We start from the raw sequence: 27237 nt of genomic DNA, 5'->3' as shown, positions 1-27237 counted from the left end.
TCTCATTGACACTAGCAAAAATAGACGATTTCCATAAAATCAGTATCACAAAGGCCCATGATTTGTTTGAAACAAGAGGGGACATTTCTTCTCGTGGTAGGAAACCACTTTTCCCAATTTATATTATATCAGGGATGGGAGAGTAGCAAAATGCTGATTTTCCTTCATTAGGAAAGGCATTCTATTTCTAATCATAAATCAAGCAGGCCACCCATGTAGGTCAAATGCGAACCATTATCAATTTTCTTTCAAACCATCCATTCTTTTCATGCAGGGTGACCCACCAATAGAACATGCATGTTTGTGGGGGCCACATTATCTATTTGGAGGGAAAAATAAAAGCCTATTGATGGTAACTATGTTATTTTGATTCATTAGAGAAATGGAAATACAAACAACGATACAGTGGCAAAACCATACCTTTGTACCGCCTTTTTTTTTATATATAACTTGGATCATTGAACACAGGCCAGTCTACATTCAACTACGAGCTGAAACAAAACTGAGGCTAACAATGTTGCAACATTGAGCTAAACCTGACTGTTCATAATTCCATTTCAGAGCCATTTGAAAATCAATCCGCCGTGAGTTGCGAAGAAAGGAGCAAACACCAAAGATTCCACTGCCATGAGCTTGATCAAGATGTTGAGGGATGGTCCAGAAGTGTCCTTGAGGGGATCACCGATGGTGTCCCCAATCACGGCTGCCTTGTGTGGGTCGGAGCCCTTTGGACCCAATGTCCGTGCATGGTCAGAAGCACCCGCCTGCATAGAAGATCATATCCAAAATCAGAATCCCGGCCAATGATAGATCAACAAAATGACAATGAAATACAGTTAAGGCCTCCCAGCTCGACTCGAATGTCATCTCTACTCCCAACAACTATATAGAATATTAATCGTAAAGACAAGCAAAAGTAAAGAACAACTGCTAAGGCAAGTCCACGGGTCCTTACTCTTACTCGGGTGGTAGACTCTCAGGAGTTTCAACACCGGGTCAAGGGTTCGAGTACCCATAGGTGGTGAAATTCCAATATGGCGTGCGTGTGTGGGGTGCGTGTGCATGTGAAAAAAAAAAAAAAAGTCCACGGGTGGACGGACGGAAGAAAAGATTCAAGGCAAACATGATCCTGCCCATTCATCAGGTGGGGCCACCATGAATATCCAACAATACAAAAGTCAGCCAGTTAACTCATCAAGCAAGCATGTGTGAGAAAAAATGGATGGTTGGCAGAAAAGAGATTCAACTTTCAATGTACATGCATGGCCCACATGATCAGTTGACTAGCCTGGTTTTAGGCAGAAAATGTTAACAATGGGCCAAGAGCTGATGAATGGCTCCAATCTCATGAATCTCCTCTTCAATCTGCCTTCATGCAAGCTTCCCTAGCAGTTCTCAAACCAAAAGACAAATTGGTTGAGCTTCAGCAAGAAGATCAGATGGGGAGGCACAAAAGCATATGGTCATGATGGCCACAAATCGACCTCTATCAAAAACGGTTGCTTCTGTCTTTTTTTTCCACCTACACATGCACTCGCACCACAAGGGATGCTTGAACCCGTGACCTCGTGTTGAAACTCCAAAGAGTTTACCACTGAGGCACGGCAACAGGTGCATCAAAAACGGTTGCCGATGTATTTAGCCTCTTCAATAAAATGAAATTGGGGAATGAAGAAAAATCGACAGCACTTTTCAAGCAAGAACTGTCACTCGATGTCATATTGGAGATTTTCATCGAGGGGAGAGAGAGGGAGAGAGATTATTACCTCTATATACTTTTTAGCATTATCCCAAGCACCACCTGTGTTAGAGGCTGAGATGGCGACCTGCGAAAACAGGATTCTACAAGTTATTAACAACCCATGAAAGATTCATACATTTACTAATTATCCACACACGTCAGTCCCATCCCTTGTAGTCAACCATGCATGCCACACCCAAGCTGCCCATTGTGTATGTGCCCTGGAGCAGGAATCGGGCTCATCTCTAGTCATCAGGTGCGCCATACATGCATGCTGAAAGTGGACCGTTGGCCAACTCTTTTTGGAGATTTGAACCAGCCTGATTTTTAAGCCAAGGAACATAACAACTAGTCCTACATGCTGGGCAGCTAGGTTCTTGGACATGTGTGCCACGTGGACCATGGTTTTTAGACTTGGATGAGTGTCGTGTGACTCATCTGAGTCGATTCGGAGTGATTCACCGCTGACTTGACTGGAGATTGAATGAGTCGATCTGAGTCACCGAGTCATTTCACAATGACATTGATATGTGTGACTGCATGGGTGGAGGTTGAGATCTTAGGAAACCCATTAAGTAATATGCATACAAGCAAAGGGAAGTGACAGAACCTGCACGCCAGAAACAAGCGAACCAGCAAGAACCCCGGCCAGCGTCTCCACCCCGAAGAAGGTCCCAGCAATCAAAGGCGTGAGCATAACCAGTGCACCAGGAGGAATCATCTCCTTCAACGAAGCATCAGTAGAGATCTTCACGCAATTTGCATAATCTGGTTTCGTTGTTCCTTCCATGAGCCCTGGGATTGTGTTGAACTGCCTGCGGACCTCTTCCACCATCTTCAGGGCTGCACTGCCCACGCTCTTCATTGTCATGGCAGAAAACCAGTATGGAAGCATGGCACCCACGATCAATCCAACGAAAACCTTGGGAGTTAACACATCAACGGTCTTGAGTCCAGCTCTGCTCACAAAGGCGCCGAACAAAGCAAGTGATACAAGGGCGGCTGAACCAATTGCGAAACCCTTGACGAAAAACCAGAACATGTCAAGATTCTAGGAAATCGAGAATAGAAATTAGTATATCTTACAATCAAAGTTCAGTTTAAATCCAAAACATGCACCTCCATGCACATGCTTATATGACAATGGAGCATGTTATGATGGATACATGCACCAGATGGGTGGGCCCACCATTTAAATAATCCCACCCAAAGAATGCATGACCCACTCATCAGGACCCGACGTGTACATTGAGTGACCTTTGGCAACTCTTCTAAACTGCCATTCACTTTTGTATGCCTGCCGCCCACTTGATGGCTTGATTGGCTTGATTTTTGGGCAGGGTAATCAAAATAGTGGAGCCAACCTGATGCACTGCTGGATGTCCTACACAAATACAACGGCGGCACATGCAGCGACAAGTAGAGCTGTGGAGAGGTCGCACATGTGGCTCTTTCCCGCCCAGACAAGGATGAAACTGGCATGTGAAAGCATTACCTTTCCGATGGCAGCAGTGGTGTTTCCAGCGGCATCAAGGGCATCTGTTCTCTCACGGATCTTGTGACTCATTCCAGCCATCTCCGCAATCCCGCCAGCATTGTCACTGATGGGTCCATAGGCATCGATTGCAAGTCCAGTCGCAATCGTACTAAGCATTCCTAGAGCAGCCACTGCAATTCCATACATGGCAGCCAAGCTGAAGCTCACGTAGATGGCTATAGCAATGGCGAAAATGGGAATTATGACAGATTTGTATCCCAAAGCCAGCCCAAAAATAACATTTGTTGCAGCACCCGTCCTGCAAGAATCAGCCACATCCTGCACCGGACTGCACGATTCACCAAATTTCAACTCATAATCATTGTTTCTTATTGAGAATCAGATCTGCTACACAAAGGGTGATAGTCAAACATGCCAGGAAATTAGTTAAGATATATGATGCTCAATTGAGCATTTGACCGGCCCAATAAACTGCACATGTAGGATACACCATTTCAGGGGTCTAAATCATCCAGGTCCCATGGTGGATGGGAGAGATAACCCAAAACCTTCCCCATTGGATGGTCCTAACCATCCAATCAGACCCCCACTAAAGGCACACCATTCGTACTAATTGGCCATATCCATAGGATGGCTAGGATCATCTGATAGGGAAGAGATTAGAGCATGGCCCATCCCATAATGGAGCAAACCAAATCAACGGATTAGGTTATTAAGAGTGACCCAACCTGTACCATTGCTGGGTCAAACAAAAAGCAATGCAGTTCATGTAGATTGAGAATCACATAATAATATAATAGCTATCTCACTTAGTAGCATGAAAGAGCGGGCCTCACCTGTAAGCATTGCTAGTATAATACTCGGTAATATACCCAATGACGAGTCCCGCCCACAAGCCAATCGAAACACAGAAGAAGAGGTGCCTGTGTAACAGAAAAAGAAAATGAAATTGGCACTGGAATATATAAATTCTTACAAAGACAGGAGGATTTTTAATTTTATTTTTTTGGACAGGAGGAAATCAAGGTACAAAAAATCCCAATTGTACCAATTTTTCACGGTCTTTTCCGCTCCAAAGTCGAAGATAGTGAATTTGGATGGCAGAGCAATGAAGGTGATGATTGCAATGCCAATGGTCATCAGGATCGTGGAGATGAGAAGTTGCCGCTTCAAAGCGGGTTCAATCTGGCTTACACTCTTAATCTCAAAGATATCGGTTGCAAAAAGCGTGGTGATTAGGCAAACAATAATCCCCATTGAGCTTATAATCAGAGGATATAACATTGCAGAGAGGTCGTGGGTGATTCCAAAGGAGGAAATTGATGCTACAAACAGTGCTGCACAGGAAGATTCGGCATAAGACCCAAACAGATCAGAGCCCATCCCAGCAATATCGCCCACATTATCACCCACATTATCTGCAATAACCTGCAAAATAAATAGAAATGGTCAGAAATTTTATATCACTATTTTTTAATTTTTTAAAAAGGTATGTTTGGCTGCACCAAATATCATGGAGTTTCAAGATTTATTTGTACCGAATTATATTTGGTCCAATCAGACACCCTAAACAAAAATCAATCCACTAGAAGATATGCTTCAGAGAGGGATTGTATGATCTGTTATTGATGACATGAATAGTATCCTCAGCTTTCAGTTTGTAGAAGTGGGCCCCAGCATGGATGGACCATTCCTAGATTGGGAAGGTCCTAACTAACCAATCTTTGGCTCCTTTTCAGTTGAGTAAGGACCATTTTTGTTGTTTTCTTTTCCCTAACCTGCTATTTGCAGGCCACAAACTGAATGGCTGGGATTTTCCGAAGGAGAAGATTTTTTTGTCATGGCCTATTCACCATGGGCCCAACAGATGAACAATCTGCACAAGCCAACCATGACCTCAGGATATTGTACATATCAGAAGCTATTGAATGACAAACAGAAGAAAAATTGAAAAGGGGAAAAATGTGCAATTTATATAGGAGATTATACAGCAGGGTTTCGCGGATCGTCTTCAGGGATATTCCTTTCAACTTTTCCAACAAGATCAGCGCCGACATCAGCTGCTTTTGTGTATATACCTCCTCCAACTCTTCCAAAGAGTGCCATTGAGGAACCTCCAAGGCCATAGCCAGTAATTGATTCATAGAGACCCTCCCAGTCATCTCCATAATACAATCCGAAGAGATTGATGGAAATGTAAAGAACCAAAAGCCCATTGGCAGCCAGAAGGAAACCCATCACTGCACCGGAACGAAAAGCAGTAATGAATGCCTTTCCAACACCCTTCCTGGCTTCCAGCGTTGTTCTCGCATTTGCGTAAGTTGCAATCTTCATCCCGAGGAAACCCGAGAGAACGGAGGTTACAGCGCCAAGTAGAAATGCAATAGTTGTAAAAAGCGCGTTTGCCAAGGCGGGTTTACAGAGCTTCTCCTTATTATAGGTGCAAGGTTCACTTGCCGTGCTAAAACCCTTCACCGAACCAAGGAAGAGAAATATAATCACACCAAAGACGACTGTGAAAACGCCAAGATACTTGTATTCGGTAAATAGAAATGAAGTTGCACCTAGAAACATGAATCGATTGAAATGAGATTGAGAAGATCGTAATAAATCCATGTTTTCAAGATAATAAGAATTCACATATTTCTGAAGGTGGCAGAATTATCAACAGTAAAAGACCTGAATTTCAATCATTACCAAAATGATCCACATGGACATTCACCAGATGCACATATTTACATGCATAAATACGAAATCAATTACACATACATGCATGCAAAAGCAATGCATACAGATGTGTGTGTGTGTGTGTGTGTGTGTGTTCATGTGTGCCTGCACCCACAGACACGTGCTCTGGTGCACACACGTGTACGCATGCCAATACCCATCCACCCACATGCACACACGCATAAATATAAACAAGGTGTCTCTATTTCTGACAGATTAGAGCATATTTTCAACAAAATATTTACTGCATACTTGAATGTAATGGTTATTGGAAATGCTCAAATCCAAAGAATGGCAAAATCAGATCACTAGCAAATTAATTTCTATATCTAAATAAGGGTGGCCGTGGACCCGTTTGCAAAACCTAAAGGCTCACCATGGCCTGTTGGATTCATCTACCAGTTGCCTTTTTTATAAGCTTATTTCAGTCTGTGAAACCTGGATCCTTCAAATACCCCAAGGCACCCGCATCCATACATCTACAACATGGGTATGCATATGTATGTATTTGTCTTGGGTATGGTATAGCAATGCCTGAATATTTATATTTAATAAAGAGTATTTAAAATGAAATGCACAATAAAAATATAAAAATATTAAATGTGAAAAGATGCTACAAGAAGCCACTTATGGAAACTTCCATCAGAAGTAGGTGATTGATCCCCGTCCACACATAGGGGTGCAAATGGATCAGTTCGGGTTGGGTTGAGAGGAGTTCCAGACACGACCTTCTAATAATCAGGTCTAGATTTCAGCCCAGGCCCCAATTCATTAGTATATGAACCACGTTGGTTGAGGTCCCTGGCGAAATAAATCGGGTCTTGATTGGGCCTGGCTTGGGTCCAGAATAAAGGATTCTACCTGACCCATTTAACATTGGATCCCGTTTGGGTGGGATCCACAGAGGGTTGGTCTAATTAATAATTCCCTATTTAATATAGTCTGCCTGTTAAGCACCCAACTATACATTTTATTTAGCTGGGTTTTACATTTCTGTCATTTGCCTTAATTTCCTAAATTAGGGTTGATGCTAGATCAAGTTCAGGTCAGGTCTTTTTTTGAATGGTCCAAATATGACTCATTTAAAAGCCAGGTCTGGGGCAGTTCACATCAGGCCAACTTTGCAAGGTTCCAAACCTGACCAATTTGATAGTTGGAGAGGTATTTTGGACCCAGACCTGACCAATGGGTCCGATTTCAGATCCAGAAGCATTTAGTGGGTCAAATAACCTGTCAGGTTGAGCTGACCCATTTGAATCTTTAGCACAACATCAACCTGATAGAGGCTATTCATTCAGTAGGCTCGTAGCGCAAAAGTTGCTCCAATCTAATGATCCTAACCATGCGATCTGAGGACTTCTGCCATTGGGTAGATACTGCTGCTCTTTTTCTTCTCATCATCTGTTTGTGGTCCACTGATTGGAGATCTACGGTTGTTTGATCGATTCAAATCACATGATATGGCTCCACGGTGGGGTCAGGTGGAAGGAGACATCCAATAGTCATCCGAACTTCCAAAATATGAGGTGAAACAGACATCACAAAAATTCTTTGCTACAGAAAGTAAGAGTCCAGGAAATCCCTAGCATAAAACAAAATGACATCTCAAATCAGAGGAAGCAAAATATCCTCAGATTCCTGTGACCCACCTGATTGTCTGAAAAAATTCAAACTAATTTGAAGCAAGATATAAATGCAGATGACCCCACCTGAACTGCAAGGTAGTGACTAGTGAAAACACCATATATTTTCGAACTTGGATAAAGATTAGAAAATTTAGATTCCATACAAGTTTGTACTTTTCTACGATTTATCAGGACCATTTCTGGAACAATGAGTCAGCTACGGATATCATAATCCTTTCCAGCATAGGACGAGAGATGAGGAATAATTCCATGGATAACCTTTCACAGCCACACAACAATACAAGATGATGCTGCATTAAAAAAATAATAAATAAATAAATAAAATTTTAAAAAAATGGATCCCTCACAAATAAGCTTCCAAAACAAAACCTCTTTAACTGTTGATAATCTTCAAAAGCGGGGGATGATCTTAACCAACATCTACTTGAGGTGTGGTGATAACCTCAAATCGGTTAACCACTAGTTCCTTCATTACCCCTTTGCTCTTAAGGTGTGGAATGGAGTTTTCACCGCTTTTGATGTGTCTTGGGTAACACCGAATTCAGTTGGCCTCTGTGGCGATGTCAGAGGAATAGTTATTTTGCAATGTACCAGTTGTGTCCAAAATGATTTCAATAAAGAATCACGGGGCACTTTCAGATATATTACTCAAAAGAATCAACACAATTTATGTTTGATGGCGGGGCTATGGGCAAACTGGGAGGAGAGAAATTGGAGATGCTTCCACAACGTTAGACACAGTTTTGAATGCATAAGAGTGAAGATTAAGTGTTTTGTTTCGGAATGGGGTATGTGCAATGGTGGGGAGAGTGGATGGTCTATGCCAATGTAATTTGACGGGTTGCAGATTTGTCTTTGTAATGGTGGGGTTTGATGGTTGTGCTATCTTTGTATTCTTTGTTGCCTTTTTGGCGCTTGCTTAATAAATTACCATTACCTTTCAATAAAAATTAAAAAAAAAAAAAAAACTCTCTCACCAAATGATTGATGATGGGTGTTCTAATAAAAAAAATTTTATTATTATTTTAAAGGGAATCAAAGTCCAGAGACCAAAATCCTATGAAAAAGCATAACAAATGTGCACAAGCAGTTCACATCAAAGAAGAAACCCATCACCCACTATTAAATATCAGAGGAACTAGCAAGGCTGCGACTTGGGTTTGGGTTGGGTTCGGTCAAGTTGGGAATAATCACATGTATTTAAGTCAGGTTGGGTTTGGGTTAGGCACCCCGGGTTGGGTCCTCTTGAGATTGGGATGAGCTCGAGTTAGCACTCAACCCAACCCAATTCACCCATGTTGCACCCCTAGGAACCAGTGTTCTTGAAATTGAAATCTAAAAATTATTTAACGATTAACATACACTAAAATAAAACTCAAGACGCTAGAGAAGTTGTGGACTCCTTGAAAAATGAATTATTTGAAAGATACTTTTAAAAGACCCAGGAAAAAGAATATTGGAAAACATAAATGAAGTTCAAATTTAATGTTAAAACGATATCATCCCTAGATTGTAAGTGCTAAAAAGGAAAATGTCTACATGTTAAATCTACAATATTGTGGTGATGGCATCAGACCAGTACATAGGATCAACAGACAGTAAGCATTGAAACATAAAGGCAATGCTGATGACAAAGAACAATAAACTAATTCGTGAACCATTCAGAAATCACATAAAATGATTCAAAGCTGTGAACCATTTCCACTACCCTGGGTTGAATTTTGGAGAGAGCGTGATTAAAATCCAAAGTATGCAACTTTTCTAGATCTGAAGAACTGGGCATTTAGGATTTTGAAATAAATAAGTAACATGGGACCCAGAAATCAAACAACGCCTGGAAGGAAGAAATCCAACACTCCTTGAACAACCATATATTTCCTTCAACGCATGTTCAAATTAAAAAGCCAGAGACTTGCACATCTAATCACATAAAACCAACCAGAGATGAAATGAAGAAACAGATAGCAAAGAATTTAAAAATCATCTCAACCATCAAAAACCAGTGTTCTGGAACAATATTAGCCCCAAAACCCAACAACCTTCATAATACAGGAGAAAATGTTAAAAAAGAAAACAACCTAACAAAAAAGAAGTTTTTTATTTTAATCACACTATCAAAATGCTTTTTTCTGTTAAGACATGTACTGAATTTATTTATTTTTCTTTTAAAGGTTCGATCTGATAAACTATGCAGAAGAAGAAGAAGCAAGATAAAGAATAAGCACTCAACCATGCGAAAAATCCATTCAACCAAATAATAACTTATCATCTCCCACTACAGTACCAACAGTAAAGATCCAAAAAATAAATAAATAAATGGCAAACAAACCCAGCAGGAGAAAAAAGAAAACATTTAAACCTTTAAGATCAGTGATGTGAAACAGAAACCAGAAACAAACCCAACTACGGATTAAAAAACACAAATTGAACAAAATAATTAAAAAAAAAAAAAACCATGAAATTGAAACCTTTGAAACCAGAATCTCAGACATGAACAATTCGAGCCAAAACTCATCCTTATCATCACTAAAATAACACCCAACAAAAAGTATAGATATAAAAACAAAGTTTATCTGGAAAAAAATGGAAGGTTCCATACACTAATCAAACCATTCAACCCAAAAATCTATAATAATAATAAAAATTAAAAATGAAGAAGAAGAAGAAGAAGAAGAAGAATACCCCAAAACCCATCTCCACAAAAATAAAATAAAGTAAACAAAGAGCAGTCTAAAAAAAAGTAAGAACAGAAAGAACACAATCAAAAGAAAGAAAAATCGGACCCACCCAAAACCATCATCCTTACTTAAAATACCCACACCAAAAACCCATCCCCCTCCAAAAAATAATAATAATAAAATAAAAATAAAAAATCAACACAGATAAGAAAATGAAAAAGAACAAAATCACACACAAAAAAAAAAAAAAAAACTTAATAAATAAATCGCACTAATACAAATTCCAACTTTTAAAATCATCACAACCTACAAATCACAAACATTATCAACTCAACCTAAATACCCAATCATCCTCACTAAAAATCCAACAAAATACATACATAAAAACAGGGAAAAAAAAAACCCACTAATCCCACCATTAAAACCATGAATCCCACTAATCAAATGCTTGTCATCAGACACAAACACAATCCACATAACCCAAAAACCACACGAAAATAAACAAAGAACAAAAATTAAAGTTACAAAAAACACAAAGAAAAAAAAATAAAATCAAAACCCACTAATCCAACCATTAAAACAACCAAACCCCACCAATCACAAACAAAACCAACACAAAACAAAAACACACCATTCACCAAAACAACAAAGACAATTGTAAAAAAAAAAAAACTCACCAACAGAGATTGCACTCTGAATTTCAGCACATTTGACAACCACTTCTTGAGAGTCAACATTCTCTTCTTCATCCTCAATCAGCCTGTCATTGTATCCATTCTTCACACCAGAATCGATTGAAACCCTCACCTTTGATACCAGAAACCATTGCACCAAAGCAAACCCAATCCCTATCACTGCAGCCACTGGTATCACAATCTCTGTCACTGTCTCACCCATCAACCCCATTTAGCCTTCTTCTCAAAAACTCTCTCTCTCTCTCTCTCTCTCTCTCTCTCTCTCTCTGAAAGGACCAAACAAAAGGAAAAACTGGAAATGGGTTATGAGCTTCTTGAGGTTTGTGATTTGGGTTTTATCTAGTGGCCTTGATCATTGACTCTGCAATGAGAAACCACCTCTCTCTCTCTCTCTCTATCAACAGTGAATGAAATCTCCCGCAAGAGTTTCTATCACACGCTTCCCTCTTTTATTAACCACCCTTGGATTGTGGTTAACGGTTGGTGATTACCAACATTCCATGATCATTATCTTTGATCTAGTCTTTTCTTGTTCCAGGAAGATAAAAAGAGAATGGAATCAATTTTTATCGTACACCTCGAGAGTACCGGCCACAACACATTGACTTGGGAGTAAGGGCGGCTCGCCCATGGGCTTCCGGGCTTGGCCCGCTTAGGCCAGTATTTTGGCTGGAAAACCAGGTATCCAAATTTAAGCTCATCTATTAATTGACCAATATCAGTCCATGTCCAGGAGCTATTAAGTTCATTTATTAATTGGACCAACATCAATCTATGTTTAGGAGCCCTTAGCCCAGCTTGCGCTTGGCTAATGTTTCAAGGGCATTTTTGTCGTATATCATGTATGATGAGGAACACCTACTAGGTCTGTTATTTAGTTAGTACCTAATTGTTATCAATTTATGTAATAGTCTATCATATTATATTTGTGAGAATTTTGTGTTTTTATTGTCGGTCCTAAATTTAAATAAAGAAAAATAACAGTATCAAATTGATAATTACTATAGGTGTCAATGAGTCAGGCTCGAACTTAGAAAAATCTAAATTTTGAATTAGCTTGGCTTGATGGCCCAACCTAAAATAATTCAAAAGCCGAGCTAACACCCACCCCAAGCTTATCCTTTGCCAGCCCTAGTAATTTGTGTCAAACTTATGCTGTAACTTTCAAAATGAATCTAAGCAATATGATAACATGACGATGGGACATATGTAGAGTTAGTAAAAAACTATGTATATTTAATAATCTATGGTCTAAATAAAGTTATAGCTATAATAGAGTGCAGTGACAAAACATCATTCATGTAGCTTGTCCTAATTACTTGAAGGCTGATAGCGATGATCCTAAAAAAGCTTGCATACTCGTCTACCATGTGTGTAGGTAGAGGTGATCAATTGACACTTTCACACCTGTTTCAAAGGCAATTAGTTGTAGATAACAGGGCCTACCATAGTGCATATTTGTCATCCAAAATTTCAGCATGGTTACTCTACCATAAAATTGAGATGAGCCAAAACTTAGGATGATCTAATCATCAAGTGGGCCACTATGTGAATTTGGAGGTTCTTGGGTCGTCATCTTTATCATTTTTTATAGTGTGGCTCACTTTATTATAGGATTAGTAAAATTTTATGGGTGTCCAATATTTATGATTGAGGGACTTTAATAAACAAGTTCCATACCATTTATAAATGGCAATGGGTTCCACACACTATCAAAATAAATTCCTATAAAAGGGTATTTTTGTCATTTACATAACATTTTTGGATTCACTATGACGGGGGCTTTTGCTCATAAAGCCTCCCATTAGGGATTGAAATCCGGTTCATGTCTAGAAAGTAGCGCATTATTTCCACATGGGAGGGAGGATGAGTAGCCATCATTTTATAAATGGTACTAAACTAACATATGAATCTAGCCCATGGCCGTGCTAGAAAATGACAAAACAGTCCTTGTCATGCTTTATGGACTAATTGAATATTAAACACCATTGATGGTCCACCACTCAATTGCTTCTAGAATTTCATGAGCTTGTTATTTTGAGTTTTTTCTAAACACATAGATGGAATATTAATGGTAAAAGTCTTGTTTTGCTAAGTTTGGATATAGATTGAATGCAGTATAAGTGCTTGTAATGTGTGCCGAAAAGGATTAGAGAAGCGTGGCACCCGCAGGCCAAAGGCGAATGGATGCATGGGGTAATCAATAAGGATAATGAGGTGATGGTGTTGCGACTGCGTGGCATTGAGTTTAGGACAGGTGACCATGCAAAGACGCCGAGGAACAAGAAGGGCTGGCCGTCCAAATAAGGCGTTACAACCTTCGAGCATGCTTGACAAATGTTATGGAGGATATGACGAGTCATAACTTAGATCATGCCCCCCTTGTTTAGATGAACACATACAATTATCTACAAATTTTTTTCTGATATTTGTTGGAATTTTGTGGACCACACATGGCATTCCCTGATCGAGCAATGAATTAGATGGATTGGATTAACCATGGGCAAGTGGCTCAAAAATGGATTGTCGTATTTCAAAATGATCAAGTGGGCCATTTTGCATTTGGTTTCTTCTTATGTTCCTTGCAATTCTTACTAGAACATTTGGATTCACATGGAAAGTTTATAAAGAAAAATGAAATGATTGACAAACGTTTCCTCTCCATCCTGCTTTGTGAAAATACTAAAACCATCTACTTAGCCATATGCATTAATAATTAATAATATATATAGCGCAGAAGATAAGCTCTCCAATCTATTTTCAATAAAACTCATGGCCCATCTGAAAGGTTTAAAAGGACACCTACACATTAAGTCATCATTTAAAGAACGAAAAAGAGTAAAAAATCAAGCATTTTTGGACATGCCACGACATCATAGAACCCGTGGCATGGGGCATGTCATGCAGAGAATGTTGCCCCTAATAGCCCATTTGCGACGGCCTCTACAACGCTCTACAACAACACATGCTTTACAACATGTAATTATAACTGTCTTCTAAATCATGGGGAATGCATAAACATATCTCTACCCTTCTAAATGGTTAATGATGCTAATTAAAAATGTCAAAATAATGAAATAAAGCACAAGCAACTCATTCATTACCACATAAGTGTCCTAAATGTCCACAATGGTTATATAATCCATCAAAATCGACTAGTCATCTACAATGTATCCTAGTGTAGCATCTCAATCTCCTTCTTCTTCTTCTTTTGCATTTTGTTGTTGTACTTATAACTTGGAGTCTGGAAATGTCCAAGTGCAAACCTACTGCTGATTCAGAGATCAATCAGAGTAAAGTTTTACTTGCATTCGGGCTTGCTTAGGGCCTATATATTTGGATACCGCCCAATAAGTAACTTTTTAATTCATGTTAATTTAATAAGTTACCTTTTGAACTTAAGTTAGTTTGATTATTAAACTTAAGGAACTTATAATAAAAAGTAACTTATTTTGATAATTTGCTTATTTTTATTTTTTACTTTTCAACTTAACCTATACTGTTGAGTTGATGAATGGATGGGCCATGTTTGGAAATATATTCTATGACGTTTTTGAGAAATCCTGACTACCATTTTCATTGGATTATTTTAGTCATGGGCCCAAATATAAGGTACATCCAACAATCAGATATACCACACTACTTGAAACAATGAAATTGAACCTCCACCATTGAAATAGTCATAAGGCCCGCATTTATTACTTTTGAAATATCTACCTGTCCCCCTGTTTCTTCATATGATCTTATGGGTAGGAATGACATTGTGACCCGGTTTGGATGGCATATAATCATCACAATGGGCCTTAGGAAGATTTCAATGGTGGTCATTTAATGTCTATTGTCTCCTTAAATGTGGTTCACTTAAGCTTTGGATCTATTTTGTTTTTGGGCCCACCTTGTAACATGATACGGTGAAATGGATGGATGGTGTGGATTTCTAAGAAACATTACGAACGGCCTAGGTAGGTGGAGTTGGGATCCACCTTGAGCAAAGGTTAGGCTAACAACGTTTTCAGTCAAGTGATGATGTCGGACGCACTTTGATGTATGCATTGTATGTCCATGTTGTTGTTTTTTTTTGCCATCTCATTTTAGGATACGAGCCTAAAAATAAAGCCCAACCAAATCTCAGGTGGACCACACCATAGGGACACATGATCATTGAACACTCGCCATTAAAAACTTCCTAGGGGCCACAAAAGTTTTGGATCAAGCCAATATTTGTGCTTTCCCTTCATCTCGGTCTGTAGCCTTATCAATAGGTTGGATGGCAAATAAACATTACAGTAGGCCTTAGGAAGTTTTTAATCATGGGTGTTCAATGACCAGCATTTGTTGTAGTGTGGTCCACCTTCGATTTGGATCTAGCCCATTTTTGGATCAATACCTTAAAATGAACTAGCAAAATGAATGAACGGTAAATGTATAACACATATATTATATATGGTAGGTCCTACTGTCACGACATTGCTAGATTGGGTGTTTCAGTAATCCAATGTGTTTGATGTGTTTTTTTTGGACAAGGTGTTTTAAAAAATATATATTAATCAAACATGCTTATCTACATATTAAGTAGCCCAAGATAAGCTATTTGAGGCATAAGTAACTTATTGAAAGAAACTTATCATCCAAATGTGCCTTTAGAAAGTATTATAATCCATTTAAGCGAAAGAAGCTCAATTCATAGCATTTGGGTTTTATATCATCAAGCATGTGCTTGTGACTTACCCTCCTCACATGTAGCATTGATGTACATCTATCAAGACCAGCCAAACTATAACGCCTTTTGTTGATGGAACACATTGTTAAGATCACAATGATCAAGCAATCACAGCCATCTATGGCTGTCTTAATGGATGAATGGCTAAAAAGTATATTGCTTGGTTTAAATCCAAGCAAAATAATAATAATAATAATAATATCAGACAGTTAACACTACCTTTGAAGTGCAATTTTTGATTAGCTTGGTTTACAGTAGGTCAGTGATTTGGACGGATACAAGTATGCCTTGCTAGGGTTCCAGTCCTTGCCTCAGTGGTAGACTCTTGAGGATTTTCAAGAGGTCTTGGGTTCGATACCCATAGGTGGTGAAATCCAACTACGGCGTGCATGGGTGTAAGAGTTTACCTTGCCTATGTATGAAGATTTATAATCATGTTTAATATTGTAAAAATAAGGAGCCATTTGGGTACTTGAAAGATTCCCTAGTTGTAAAAAAATGTACATATACTGTAAATGATTCACACCAAAAATACTTTTGTTTCTTTTTAAAAGTTGCATTTCAATTTATTTTTGAATACCTCTTTATTAAAGAGTAGTACTCAACTTTCAAGATCCATCAAGTTGCTCTCTCTTTTCAAGAATCCCCCTCCTTTTCCTTATGGCCCAACTGATAATTTTAGGCATATTTTTGTGGTGCTCAACTTTCATTTTATTAATGTGCTTACTTTTATGGTCCACTTGATGATCAATTTAGCTGAAAGATCAGCTAAAGATTTTATAAAAATGAGCCCAACCCAATGTTATATCTTATATCAAGTTTTCATACATGATTTTGAAATAATAACAAAATTTACTATTGTTTTGAGCTCTCCCTAGGATGAATGCCTAGTTTCTATTTACTAAATATTTTACATGTTTTTAGGAACCTAATCAATGCACCAAAAGCTCCCAAGCTAATAGAATGTGCTAGTTAAGCTCTCTAAAGTATTGTAATCATAACAGGTAAAACAAAGCTTTGGATGGGTGCAGATATGGCAATTGTCACATGCTCAGTGAATCTTCATGGAGATAAGGGAGAGGGAGATGCCAATAAGCTATGGATTGCTAATGGACAAGGATTTCTAAACAAGCATAAATGTATGGACGCGCCTTTCTTAATTTTCTCATAATTGTATATCATCATTCCATAAGCATTAATACATCCAACAACATTTGGATTTATCAACTCCAACAGCCAAATAAACCGCCGTCGCATCCTTGAGAAATCAGATACACATTGCTGGCTGAATATTTATCCAATGCAATGACTTATTAGCAGGAAGTTACAGCCACTTGGCCATATCAGCCACACGTGTGCATGCACACGTACCAACATAACATTCCACCACACTTTGCAACCAATGTTCACGGTGGCCCACTCTGCGGCGACACTTACTCATACTTCCATTCAAAGTAGTCATCTTTCATGATGTAACAGTAACACTCTACTTATCTAGGTAGCCCTTTTTACTCGACAAATACACTCTAATAGCTTAGGGAGTGTTTGGATAGTGAAAATAGATGCGAGTAGGTAAAAGTGACTTTGTGAAACCCATGAATTTTAACTTAGGTTTGTTTGGGACTGATGTTGAAAGTGGGTTTGTAGGGTCTTCTTGGAAGCAGCACCGGTCTGCTTTGGATTTTGTGTGGCTAGCAATCGGTGCTAGGTAAACCCTCACCATAATATATGTGTTTTATCTATGTCGTCCATTCATTTTAAAATATAATTTTATGCTTGATCCCAAAAATGAGGTAGATACAAATCTCAGGTGGACCACACCATAGGAAAACAGTAGTGATTGAATTATACCAATAAAAACCTCCTACGGCCAACTGTGCAGTCCATTCAAGATTTGGATCAAACTCATTTTTGAGCTCATACCATAAAATGACATGGAAGAATGGGTGGACGACATGGATGAAACACATACATCATGGTGAGGCCCACAGAGCACCGACCGAGAGTTATTGGAACTCTTCCATTCCATGTCATCCAAACACTATAGCATGAGATCCCATGAAATTACAAAACTCACGGCATTGGCATTGTAAGATAATTTCCTGACAAAGCCCATTATTATATTTTTAAAAACTCATCCCACCTAATGCCATATATTCCCACCATTCAAATACCCCCTTAGATAACCATTTCCAAGCAGTGATGGACACATCAACCAAACACATAAAGGAAAATTTTACAAAAATTAAAACCACCCCTAAAAACCTTTACAACTCACCCAAATAAAATATCACATAAACAACTTTCTTATGAAATTCTTTACATGTCTAAATAATCTACCACTTACAAGCGTCCAACCACCCCTAAGTAGAAATTAATATACAGTTTGGAAGCTTAGACCTTAACGTATTCCCACGCTTTCCAATGTAGGCAAAATGTTCAACGACTCGAAAATGTTCAACTCTCTTGGTATGCATCCTGATTTATTGAAATATATTATATATATGTGTCTTAACGTGGTCATCTCCAATGATCCAGGCCGTTTATATGAAGCCACTCACTTTGTAGGGTGGAAAGTCAAAAGCACGAAAGATCTTAGTTAGATTTTTTTAATCCTTTGGCTAATCGGCTCTTTTACTTTGAATTTGAACGGTCAGCGTAACATTTGTATAATCAAAGTATTGAAATTATTCAATTGAACCGTTTAAATCCAATATATTATTGCAACGCATCGAGACTTGTTGTGGTAAACCTCTACTAAAATACGCTTGCCGAGCAAAGGTCAAACCACTGTCGTATTAGGCCTCATAACGGACGTCCCGTTTAATGGATCTAGCTTGAATGTTAGAACTCCGTAGACCGTCGTTGGATTTGTCTTCTTAACGTCCATCTGCATCCCACCAATTCCATGGCTGTGATTATTCAATTGAGGAGATTTGTTTGACATGGTCCATCCAATGCAGGGTGCATCAGATGGACGGTACTGATCATTAACCGTGGGTCCTACTGGTCCAGAATGACAACACGAGTGAACTATCTGTATACTCGTGCTCAGGATCGCAAAGATCGCAAAGACGTTTGGTGTCCTTCGTGCGTGATCATGCACAATGTGGTTTTCCCACGCTTTCCAATGTTGGCAAAATGTTCAAACGACTCGAAGATTGTACGCGGCTTCCGTGCGACGTCAACCGTAGGAAGTTTCTAAAGATTGGTCAGAAGCTAGGTGGGCCACAGCTATGTTTGTGAGAAATCCACCACTTCCATCCGTTTTTCCAGCTTGTATAGGTAGATTCGAAACTCAAATCCGCGACACCACTGGAAATGGTGGAGATTGATCTCGCACCGTTGAAACATTAGTGGGTCACAGAAGTTTTGAATCAGGCTATGATTTTATATTTTCAGTTCATCTCAGTGGGAAGGACCTTATGAACGGTTTGGATGGCATATGAACGTCTCCCTAAACCCTAGAAATGTTTCAACGATAGTCATTTCCATTACAACTTTTCCTGTCGTGTGGCACATTTGTGATTTTTATCTGCTTAATTTTTTAACGAATGTCGCAACATGAGCTTTAAAAATGGATGGACGAAGTGGATTTTTTAAAAAAATTCAAGGTGGGCCCCACTTAGCTTCCGAACGATTCAAACCCGTGTACTTAGAAAATACGTTTTTTAAAACCACGAACGTTACCGTCTGGGGTCGCGCAGTCCGCGTTCCGATTCAAATCCATGAACTTCAAAAGGACGGTCTTAAAAAGACAACAAAAAAAAAAAGAAGAAGAAAAAAGAGGTTTGCTTGCGTCACACGTAACCTCCTCCACACGTGCATCTTTACACACGCACATGTGCGAACTTCGAAAGTCACGCTGGTCCATTGATACAGATGGGTCATTCAAGAAACAATGGTTAGTTTAAGTTAAAAAGGACACGGATTTGTTAATTCCACAAGCATGTATGAGCTTATCTATGGCGCATTTGTCATGATGTGACGCGTGTGTGAGAGCTGAGCTTTCCATCAGCTGAGATACACTGTCTAGGTCTTCTGACTTCAAAATCAGGCCATTTAACACTTCCTTTTTTCCATACCTTATCAAAATATATGAATGGCTAAAAAAGTTTTTTAACCGTAATTTTAACGGTGACCTGCCTAAAGAGTTAAATTGTCTTGTTATTTAGTTTTTTTTTTTTTTCAAATTTGTGGAAAGCTTAGATATGCAACTAGAGCGGTACATGAACTGAGTTAGCATGGTTAATTTCCTCAACTCGTCTCGAAAAAGCTTGATTGTACTCAGTTTGAAATTGAATTCTAGTTGGCTGAGTTTTTGAGCTCAAAATTTATTTGAGGAGCTTGACTTGACTTAGATTGAACCCTAACTTGAATCGAACTCAGAACGAACTGGTTTAAGGACTCAATTAATTTCATATTGACATTGCTCACAAGTATTTGATAAAATGACTAAACGAAGTGTCAGTTGGTAGTGAGGAAAGTATGGATATGAAGTAAATACCCTTGTATCTTTATTTTGATGTTATCTATTGAGCATTTGATGAAATACATGCAAATCATTATTATTGTTTTACATACAGAATTTAAAAGTGCACTCCATGTGTTTGAGAAAATGCCGCACAAGTTCAATTTTGACTAAAATTGGGCTGAGTTGCTAATTGAAACAAGCCGAGATGGCCAGCCAAGCTCAATGACCAGACCGAGCCAAGTACAAGTTGGGTCAGCTAGTGCTCGAGCTGAAGTTGGACTCGTGTACAGCTCCATTTGGAACGCATGATTTCATATTTGCACGTGTGCCTGGCCGTAGATTTGTACCGCTCTATACACGAGGAATTAACAAACCATGTCAATTGCGTGGCAACCTCAATAGTGTGGGGCCTATAGTGAGCTATGTGTTTTATCTGAGCCATCCATCCATTTTGCCAGCTAATTTTAGAACATGAGTCTCAAAATTGAAGTGTATCCCAAGCTTTTGAGTGGACCACAGGACAGGAAACAGTGACCCACAGCTGAACCTAGGGCCCATAGTAATGTTTATTTGTCATCCAAACCTGTTTGTAAGGTCAGACAGACCTGGATACACGGGAAAGACAAATATCATCTTTCCCACTGTTCCTTGCGAAGTGGTCCACTTGAGCGTTGGATCTACTTCAATTTTGGAATCAAATGATTCCGCAAAATGGATGGGCGGCATGGATAAAACACAAACATCACAGCGGGTCCCACAGAGTCCTCACCTCGCGTAGCTGTGTGGGGTTGGGTCGCCACGCAATTCGCTTTCCATTTGCTCATCTTGCGCCCGGGCCCACCTCATGTCACGGAGGCACGTGCGATACGGATAAAGGCGCGTGCACGGGTACCTTATCTGCCAATACTCGTGAGGCTGTAGCTTTCTAAGCTAACACGCGTGTATAACCACTCATCTCCATACTAGACCATCTGCCAGCATGAAACTCGTACGCTAGATCTGAGCTTTATATCAAGTGGGCCACAATACTTAGATCTTCTGGCTCAAAAATCAGGTCACTTCACTGCCACAAAACAAAAGTACCACTTACAAAAACCTATTACAAACCATCCATTTTTTTCTACATTGTAGCCCACCTGAGGAGTGAATGTACTTAGATTGGATGATTTAATAAACAGCTGGCCCACCTGATGGATCTCACACGCGTGCTTTGGTGTCCATGGGCAGACTTCTAGAAGCGTAAGCTATACCCCACCTCTACTTTGTGACTTTCCTTGAATTCAAAGGTTCTGCTTAGCTCTTAAGCAATCTCATTCCAGTCATGATTCATCACGCTACGTAAAAGTAAAATAAGCCAATACCACCTCATGCATCATGATATGGTTTGATTCAATGCCGTGCATATGTATCAGTTAGGGTGGCAATGGGCTGGATACGCCCACCGGGCACTTGAGCCCCGGATGTGGATTGCATCTGGGGGGGTTCACCCTGATGTGCGTGTATTGCATCTACACCGTCCATCCATTTTTCTAGCTCATATTAGGGTACGAGTCCAAAATTGAAGCATATCCAAATGTTAAGTGGACCACACCACATGAAATAGTGAGAATTGAATGCCTACCATTGAAAGCTTCTTGGGGGCCATTTGGATCAAGTTGATATTTGTGTTTTCCTTTCATCTATGTCTATCGGGTTGGATGACAAATTATCATCACTCTGGGCTCTAGACAAGTTTCAACGGTGGATGTCATTATCCCACGGTCTCCTGGGGTGTGGTTCACTCGAGCTTTGTATATGCTTCAAATTTCGACTCATGCCCTGAAATAAACTGGAAAAATCAAATGGACGACGTGGATAATGACACATACATCATGGTGGCCCTACATAGTTTACTCAACACACAATCGTGGACATGGGTTTGATGAATGTGGGTGTGGATTTGGATGGTAAATCGAGCCCGATTAATAATTAGGCAAGGTGTTATATTCCAATCAATGAATAATTAAGAATAATAATAATTACGACTTTTAATTTGCAAAATACTAAAAAATGTGATTTGTGCCTCTACAACACTTAATTTTATTTCTGTAAATTTCATTTTCATACTTTAATCATGATGTGGTGTGTCTTTTAGCTTGATTATTATTATTTTGATTGTTACAGTTCTTAGTTTCAATCCTGTGAAAATATTTAAAAACCATGAATGTCTTTGTGATAGAAAATATAACCTTTAATTTTTCAATTTATTATCATCACCATTTTAGCCTTATCCTAATTAATCCAAGTTGGCCATATGAATCCTATTTTATTATTCTAATCAATTAAAAGTTACTTTTTTCATTAGATCATAAGTCATTCAGTCTTTTCTCACTATATATAAGTCCTTTTAGCCTTTTCCCGGTCCTTTGTCATATTGTTTAAAGTTATGGTACAGGCGATTGCCAACATAGCATAGCCCTTCTTTATTCAAATAAGAAACCGGCAATGAGCTCACAAAGTTCCCATAACTAAAATATAAAAAACTATTACAAGATAATCAAGTGCTATCTAATGGTATTGGATAGGTTGAATCCAACCAATGATTTTTATTTTTATTAGATTTATGTTAGAAAATTGATATATTTAAGTCCTGTTTGGATTATACATTGTCCCAATAATGTAATATAAAACACCATCATTATAATTTTATAATACTTAAGATGTGAATCAATGATTAAATATAGATATTTTTAGAGGTAAAAAAATGAATTTGTAATCATTACAATTTTGTATTACATTCACATAAATTTTGAATTTAAACACACACCTCAGTCTATAAATATGATTGTCTGACATTAAAGTTAGGCTCTAATGGATTGTGAGTAAGTAATCATAACAAGTGCATGATGAGAAAATTTTACCTTAAAATTTGAGCAAAACTCAACCCTATAACAAGTGGACCCTAATATGATGTATATGTTATATTCATTTCGTTCATTCATTTTTTAAAATCATTTTAAGACATGAGCTAGTCTAAAGATAAAACAAATCCAAAGCTTTGGTGGGCTGCACCACCATAGGATTGAGCACTTTCCTTTGAAAACTTTTTGTGGGATATAAAAATTTTAGGTCTAACTCATTTATTTGGCTCATGCCTTAAAAGATACAACAAAATAAATACAACATAAATGAAACATATGCATTATGATAAGGCCCATTAAATTTATTTGAGCAATCCCTGACATATTTCTTAACTAGGGCTGTATATTGAGCCGAGTCAGGTCGAGGTGGGTCAAGCTTGGTTTGGTTCATTCGTGCTCTCTTTGAGTTCGAGTTTGAGCTCGAGCTCGGCCTCAAGCTTACCATCGGAGCTTACCATTTTTACCGAACCTTTCGAGACGAGCTTGAAGTGAGCTAGTGGTTCAAGTTGAGGTGAGCTTATCTCGAATCGAGTCGAGTCTACTCCCAACCTGATCAACCCGCACCTGACTCAACCCAATAAATCAAATATTCAATTAATTAATTAATTAATATTATATATATAATCAAATAGAGTCATAGAGGGTACCTTCTTGTCGATGCTGAGAGAGAGAGAGAGAGAGAGAGAGAGAGAGAGAGAGAGAGAGCTCGGGCAAGTGTACGGGGTACGACTGAGACAAGTCGGCCAGACACTGAGTTAAGCTTTACTATGTTTGAACGCGACTTGTCTTCAAAATGAGATGGGTCAGCCAAGTCGAGCTAACTTTTCAAGCTAACTTGGCTCATGTATAGCCAAATTCTTAACACCGTAGCACCAATATTATCAAATACTAAATTTATCATTACTTATTTATTACTATTTATATTTATTTACAACTAACTAAACAAATCCTATAGAAAAAATAATAATAATTTTATTTCATCGTGTTAAACTGACAGTAATAATTGTCTCGAAGGGGATTAGCTGTTGTACCACACACACGGCCCACTTAAACGGTATGTTGATGTCACCAAGTTCTATTAGTCTCACCATTAGATATGGATTACATCAGTTCGTACTATCATTTTATGAGCTCGTTGTAAGGTGAATAGGACAGACATGAAGATCAAGTGGACCCTACTACAAAAAAAAAAAAATGGGAAATTAAATGTCTACCATTGAAATACGTTTGGGGCCACGTAAGTTTTGAATCCGTATAATAATTAAATTTTCTCTTCATCTAGCTCTGTGTGGCCTTGTAAACTAAATGCTACGGTGCACCCTCATGAATCTTTTATCAGTGAGTATCATTGTCTCAACTATTTGTGGTGTGGTCCACTTAAGCTTTGGATACGATACATTTTTTGGTTAATGCTTTAAAATGATCTCGACAAATGGATGAAAGGTGTGGATATAATAAATACATTATCGTGGAGTTGAGTAGCGTCACCGATCGTCTTTGCACGACACGTAACACACCAGCCAGGTCGGTACGGTAAATGCATGCGGTACGGTGGATGAGTTGCCTCACATTTGTGATTGGGATAGGATTTCGGACAAAGAGTCCGATGCTTTGCACGCATGCAGCAGAAAATGCACGCGTTGATCTGGGACATACTTCAAATGTGTCAATTGTTTAAAAATAAAAAGTACTGTAATGACTGGCCGACGATCGTTATCTAATGATGGTGAAAACGCAAAGCATCAATGGTCCAGATTGAGCATGTGAACTTTTCTTCATCATAGCCTAAGATCATTCAATCAATCTCATTTTTATTGATTGGACCAACACATAAAGGGCTCCATGATTTGGACGGTTCAATTTGAGTCATACGGATACCAGGAGCATGATTTTAAGTGCATGAGTAGGAAGAATCACATTCTGCCGAGTTCTTATCAAATAAATCCTTGGAAACTGAATCGTTCGTCCATAGGAGAGTGGCTCCTCTGCAACAGTCGCAGTGGCCACCTCTGCAACAGTCGCAGTGGAGAATTTCGTTCAAATAGCAGCCTGTGGGACCCACCGTTGCCCATTTATGAAATCGAATCCGTTAATAAGGGTCTGCACAGCTTGAAAATTGTACATTATAGAAATCAGGCAGATCCATTTATCGAATTTTCATTTTCAAGTTTTTGAGTGGTTTTCTATTTTTTTTATACTTTACTGCTCATATGATTATCAGATAGGGCTATTTTTTTATAAATCTCCTTTTAATGACAGGATGACACTGATGAACGGTTTGGATGACATGAAACTCTACGGCAGGCTCCGTACCCGGCTAGCTGCACAAAATTCTATCTACGACTGGTGTAGAGGATTCGATGGAAAGTCTGCAAAAGCCCGAAAATCAGATCAGAAAAGGGGCGTGGATAAGGAGATAAACTTGATGTGCGGAGAGGAGGATCTGACGTGGCGTTATCTGATGAGGGCACGCGTCCGATGAGCCAGGTAGATCATACGTGTCATGCCATAAACGAGAAGATGACGTCAACATTGCTTCTTTTAAGCATACTGCATCGATGGCCGAGCTTATTCAAATCAGACCAAACCTCCCAACTCCCAACGCCACCTAAAGATGCGGTCCACACGGCGCAAGTTAGCACCGGGCACCGAAATCATAGTCCGTTGAGTGGACCCACATCTCAAAACATCCAAAGCTTACGTGGACGGACATCATTATCCCTACTGTATCTTGTGGTGTGGTCTCCTTTAGCTTTGGATATGCTTCGATTTTGGATTTATGATCTAACATGAACTGCAAAAATGGATGAACGGCGTGGATAAGACCCATACATCCACGGTGGGCCCACAGAGTTTTACTCAGTTCTCCCTCTTTCGTTCGCTTGTTGTTCGATGCGACGTACTGTGATGCGCCGACGTGCTTTACGGTGGGCCGGGGCTGTTATATTGTTGGACGTGGATTTACTGCAAAAGCTAGGTGGGGCCAACGTGATGTTTGTGAGAAATCCATACCGTTCATCCGTTTTATGAGCCCATTTTAGTATGCCAGACCAAAAGTAAACATGATCCAAGAATCAGGTGGTTCGTACTAAAGGAAAATGTGGTTAAGGAAATTTCTACCGTTAAAACTTTCCTAGGTCCACAGTGATGTTTACTTGCCATTCATACCGTTCATAACGTTGTCCCTATTGGGATGAACTGAAAGCACAAATATTAGAATGATTCAAAACTTATGTGGCCCCACAAATATTTCATCTAAGGACATTCAATTCTCACGTTTTCGGCTCACTTAAGTATTGGATCCGGCTCATTTTTAGCGTCGTATCCTAAAATGAGCTAACAAAACAGATGGACGGAGTGGATTTCCCACAAACAGCACAGTGGGCCCCATAAGTTCTCAGAGCAGGAACTTTATGCAAGGGGCTTTAGCAGGAAATCCGGGTCCGTTATTGTTTCGTTTCGTTTTTTGCGTGAGTTGGTTAATACTCTGGCTGAATATGTTGATACGCTGGCATTCAAAAAATTGAACGAGTTAACCCATCGAGAATGGTGGTCACCACAGGCTGGTGCAGTAATTGTAACCAAAAAAAATTAACCATTGGATTGTTTTTTCTTAATTTCAACCGTCCATTGAATGTCCGTCAATAGGCCAGCATAGTTGTTAAAACGGTATGACTCTGGTTTATAGTCCAAGCCACAAATTGAATGGTCTAGATTGAGTTAATTTTATGGCAAGTGTTTAGTGCCTGCGTATAAGCACCGCGCTTTGCCAGAGTATTAAAGCTCCCTCCCCCTTTAGCACGCCCTTCAAAGTAGGGAATATGTCCAATCCCATGAGTTCGGACCCGATCCTTTCAACACCTGTTTTAGGGCCTGTTTGGCCGGGCGGATGAAGAGGGACTAGGAGGGATGGGATGCGTTTTAAGGTAATGATGGTGGTTTCGGTAAATTGGTTTAAGATCCATGGTTGCTATATCCCGGGACAAGTTCACCTGTTTCGCACGCCCGCCATATACCGAGATTTTACTTTTCAATCCCATCCAATCCGTCCAACCAAACATGCCCTAGGTATGATTGGACGGAACTAAGAGAGATGAGATCAATTTTAAAGTAATGATGGTGATGATCCATGGGTTTGCTATATCGTGCGACAAGCTC

At 39.2% G+C, this 27237-nt stretch overlaps 1 protein-coding gene across 1 annotated transcript; it reads right to left on the bottom strand.

Moving 5' to 3' along the window:
* Positions 1-346: 346 nt before the first annotated feature.
* LOC131225439 (pyrophosphate-energized vacuolar membrane proton pump-like) lies at positions 347-11507 on the bottom strand. Its single transcript, XM_058220971.1, has 8 exons — positions 10968-11507; positions 5229-5803; positions 4288-4667; positions 4076-4162; positions 3237-3567; positions 2352-2762; positions 1767-1826; positions 347-764 (listed from the first exon to the last, which is right to left on the bottom strand). The coding sequence occupies exons 1-8, from the start codon at positions 11194-11196 to the stop codon at positions 558-560; spliced, it is 2280 nt and encodes a 759-aa protein (XP_058076954.1). The 5' UTR covers positions 11197-11507; the 3' UTR covers positions 347-557.
* Between the last annotated feature and the right edge of the window lie 15730 nt (positions 11508-27237).

Source organism: Magnolia sinica, chromosome 14 (assembly GCF_029962835.1).
Source record: "Magnolia sinica isolate HGM2019 chromosome 14, MsV1, whole genome shotgun sequence".
Classification (NCBI taxonomy): domain Eukaryota; kingdom Viridiplantae; phylum Streptophyta; class Magnoliopsida; order Magnoliales; family Magnoliaceae; genus Magnolia; species Magnolia sinica.
This window is presented reverse-complemented; position numbering and strand designations above follow the sequence as displayed.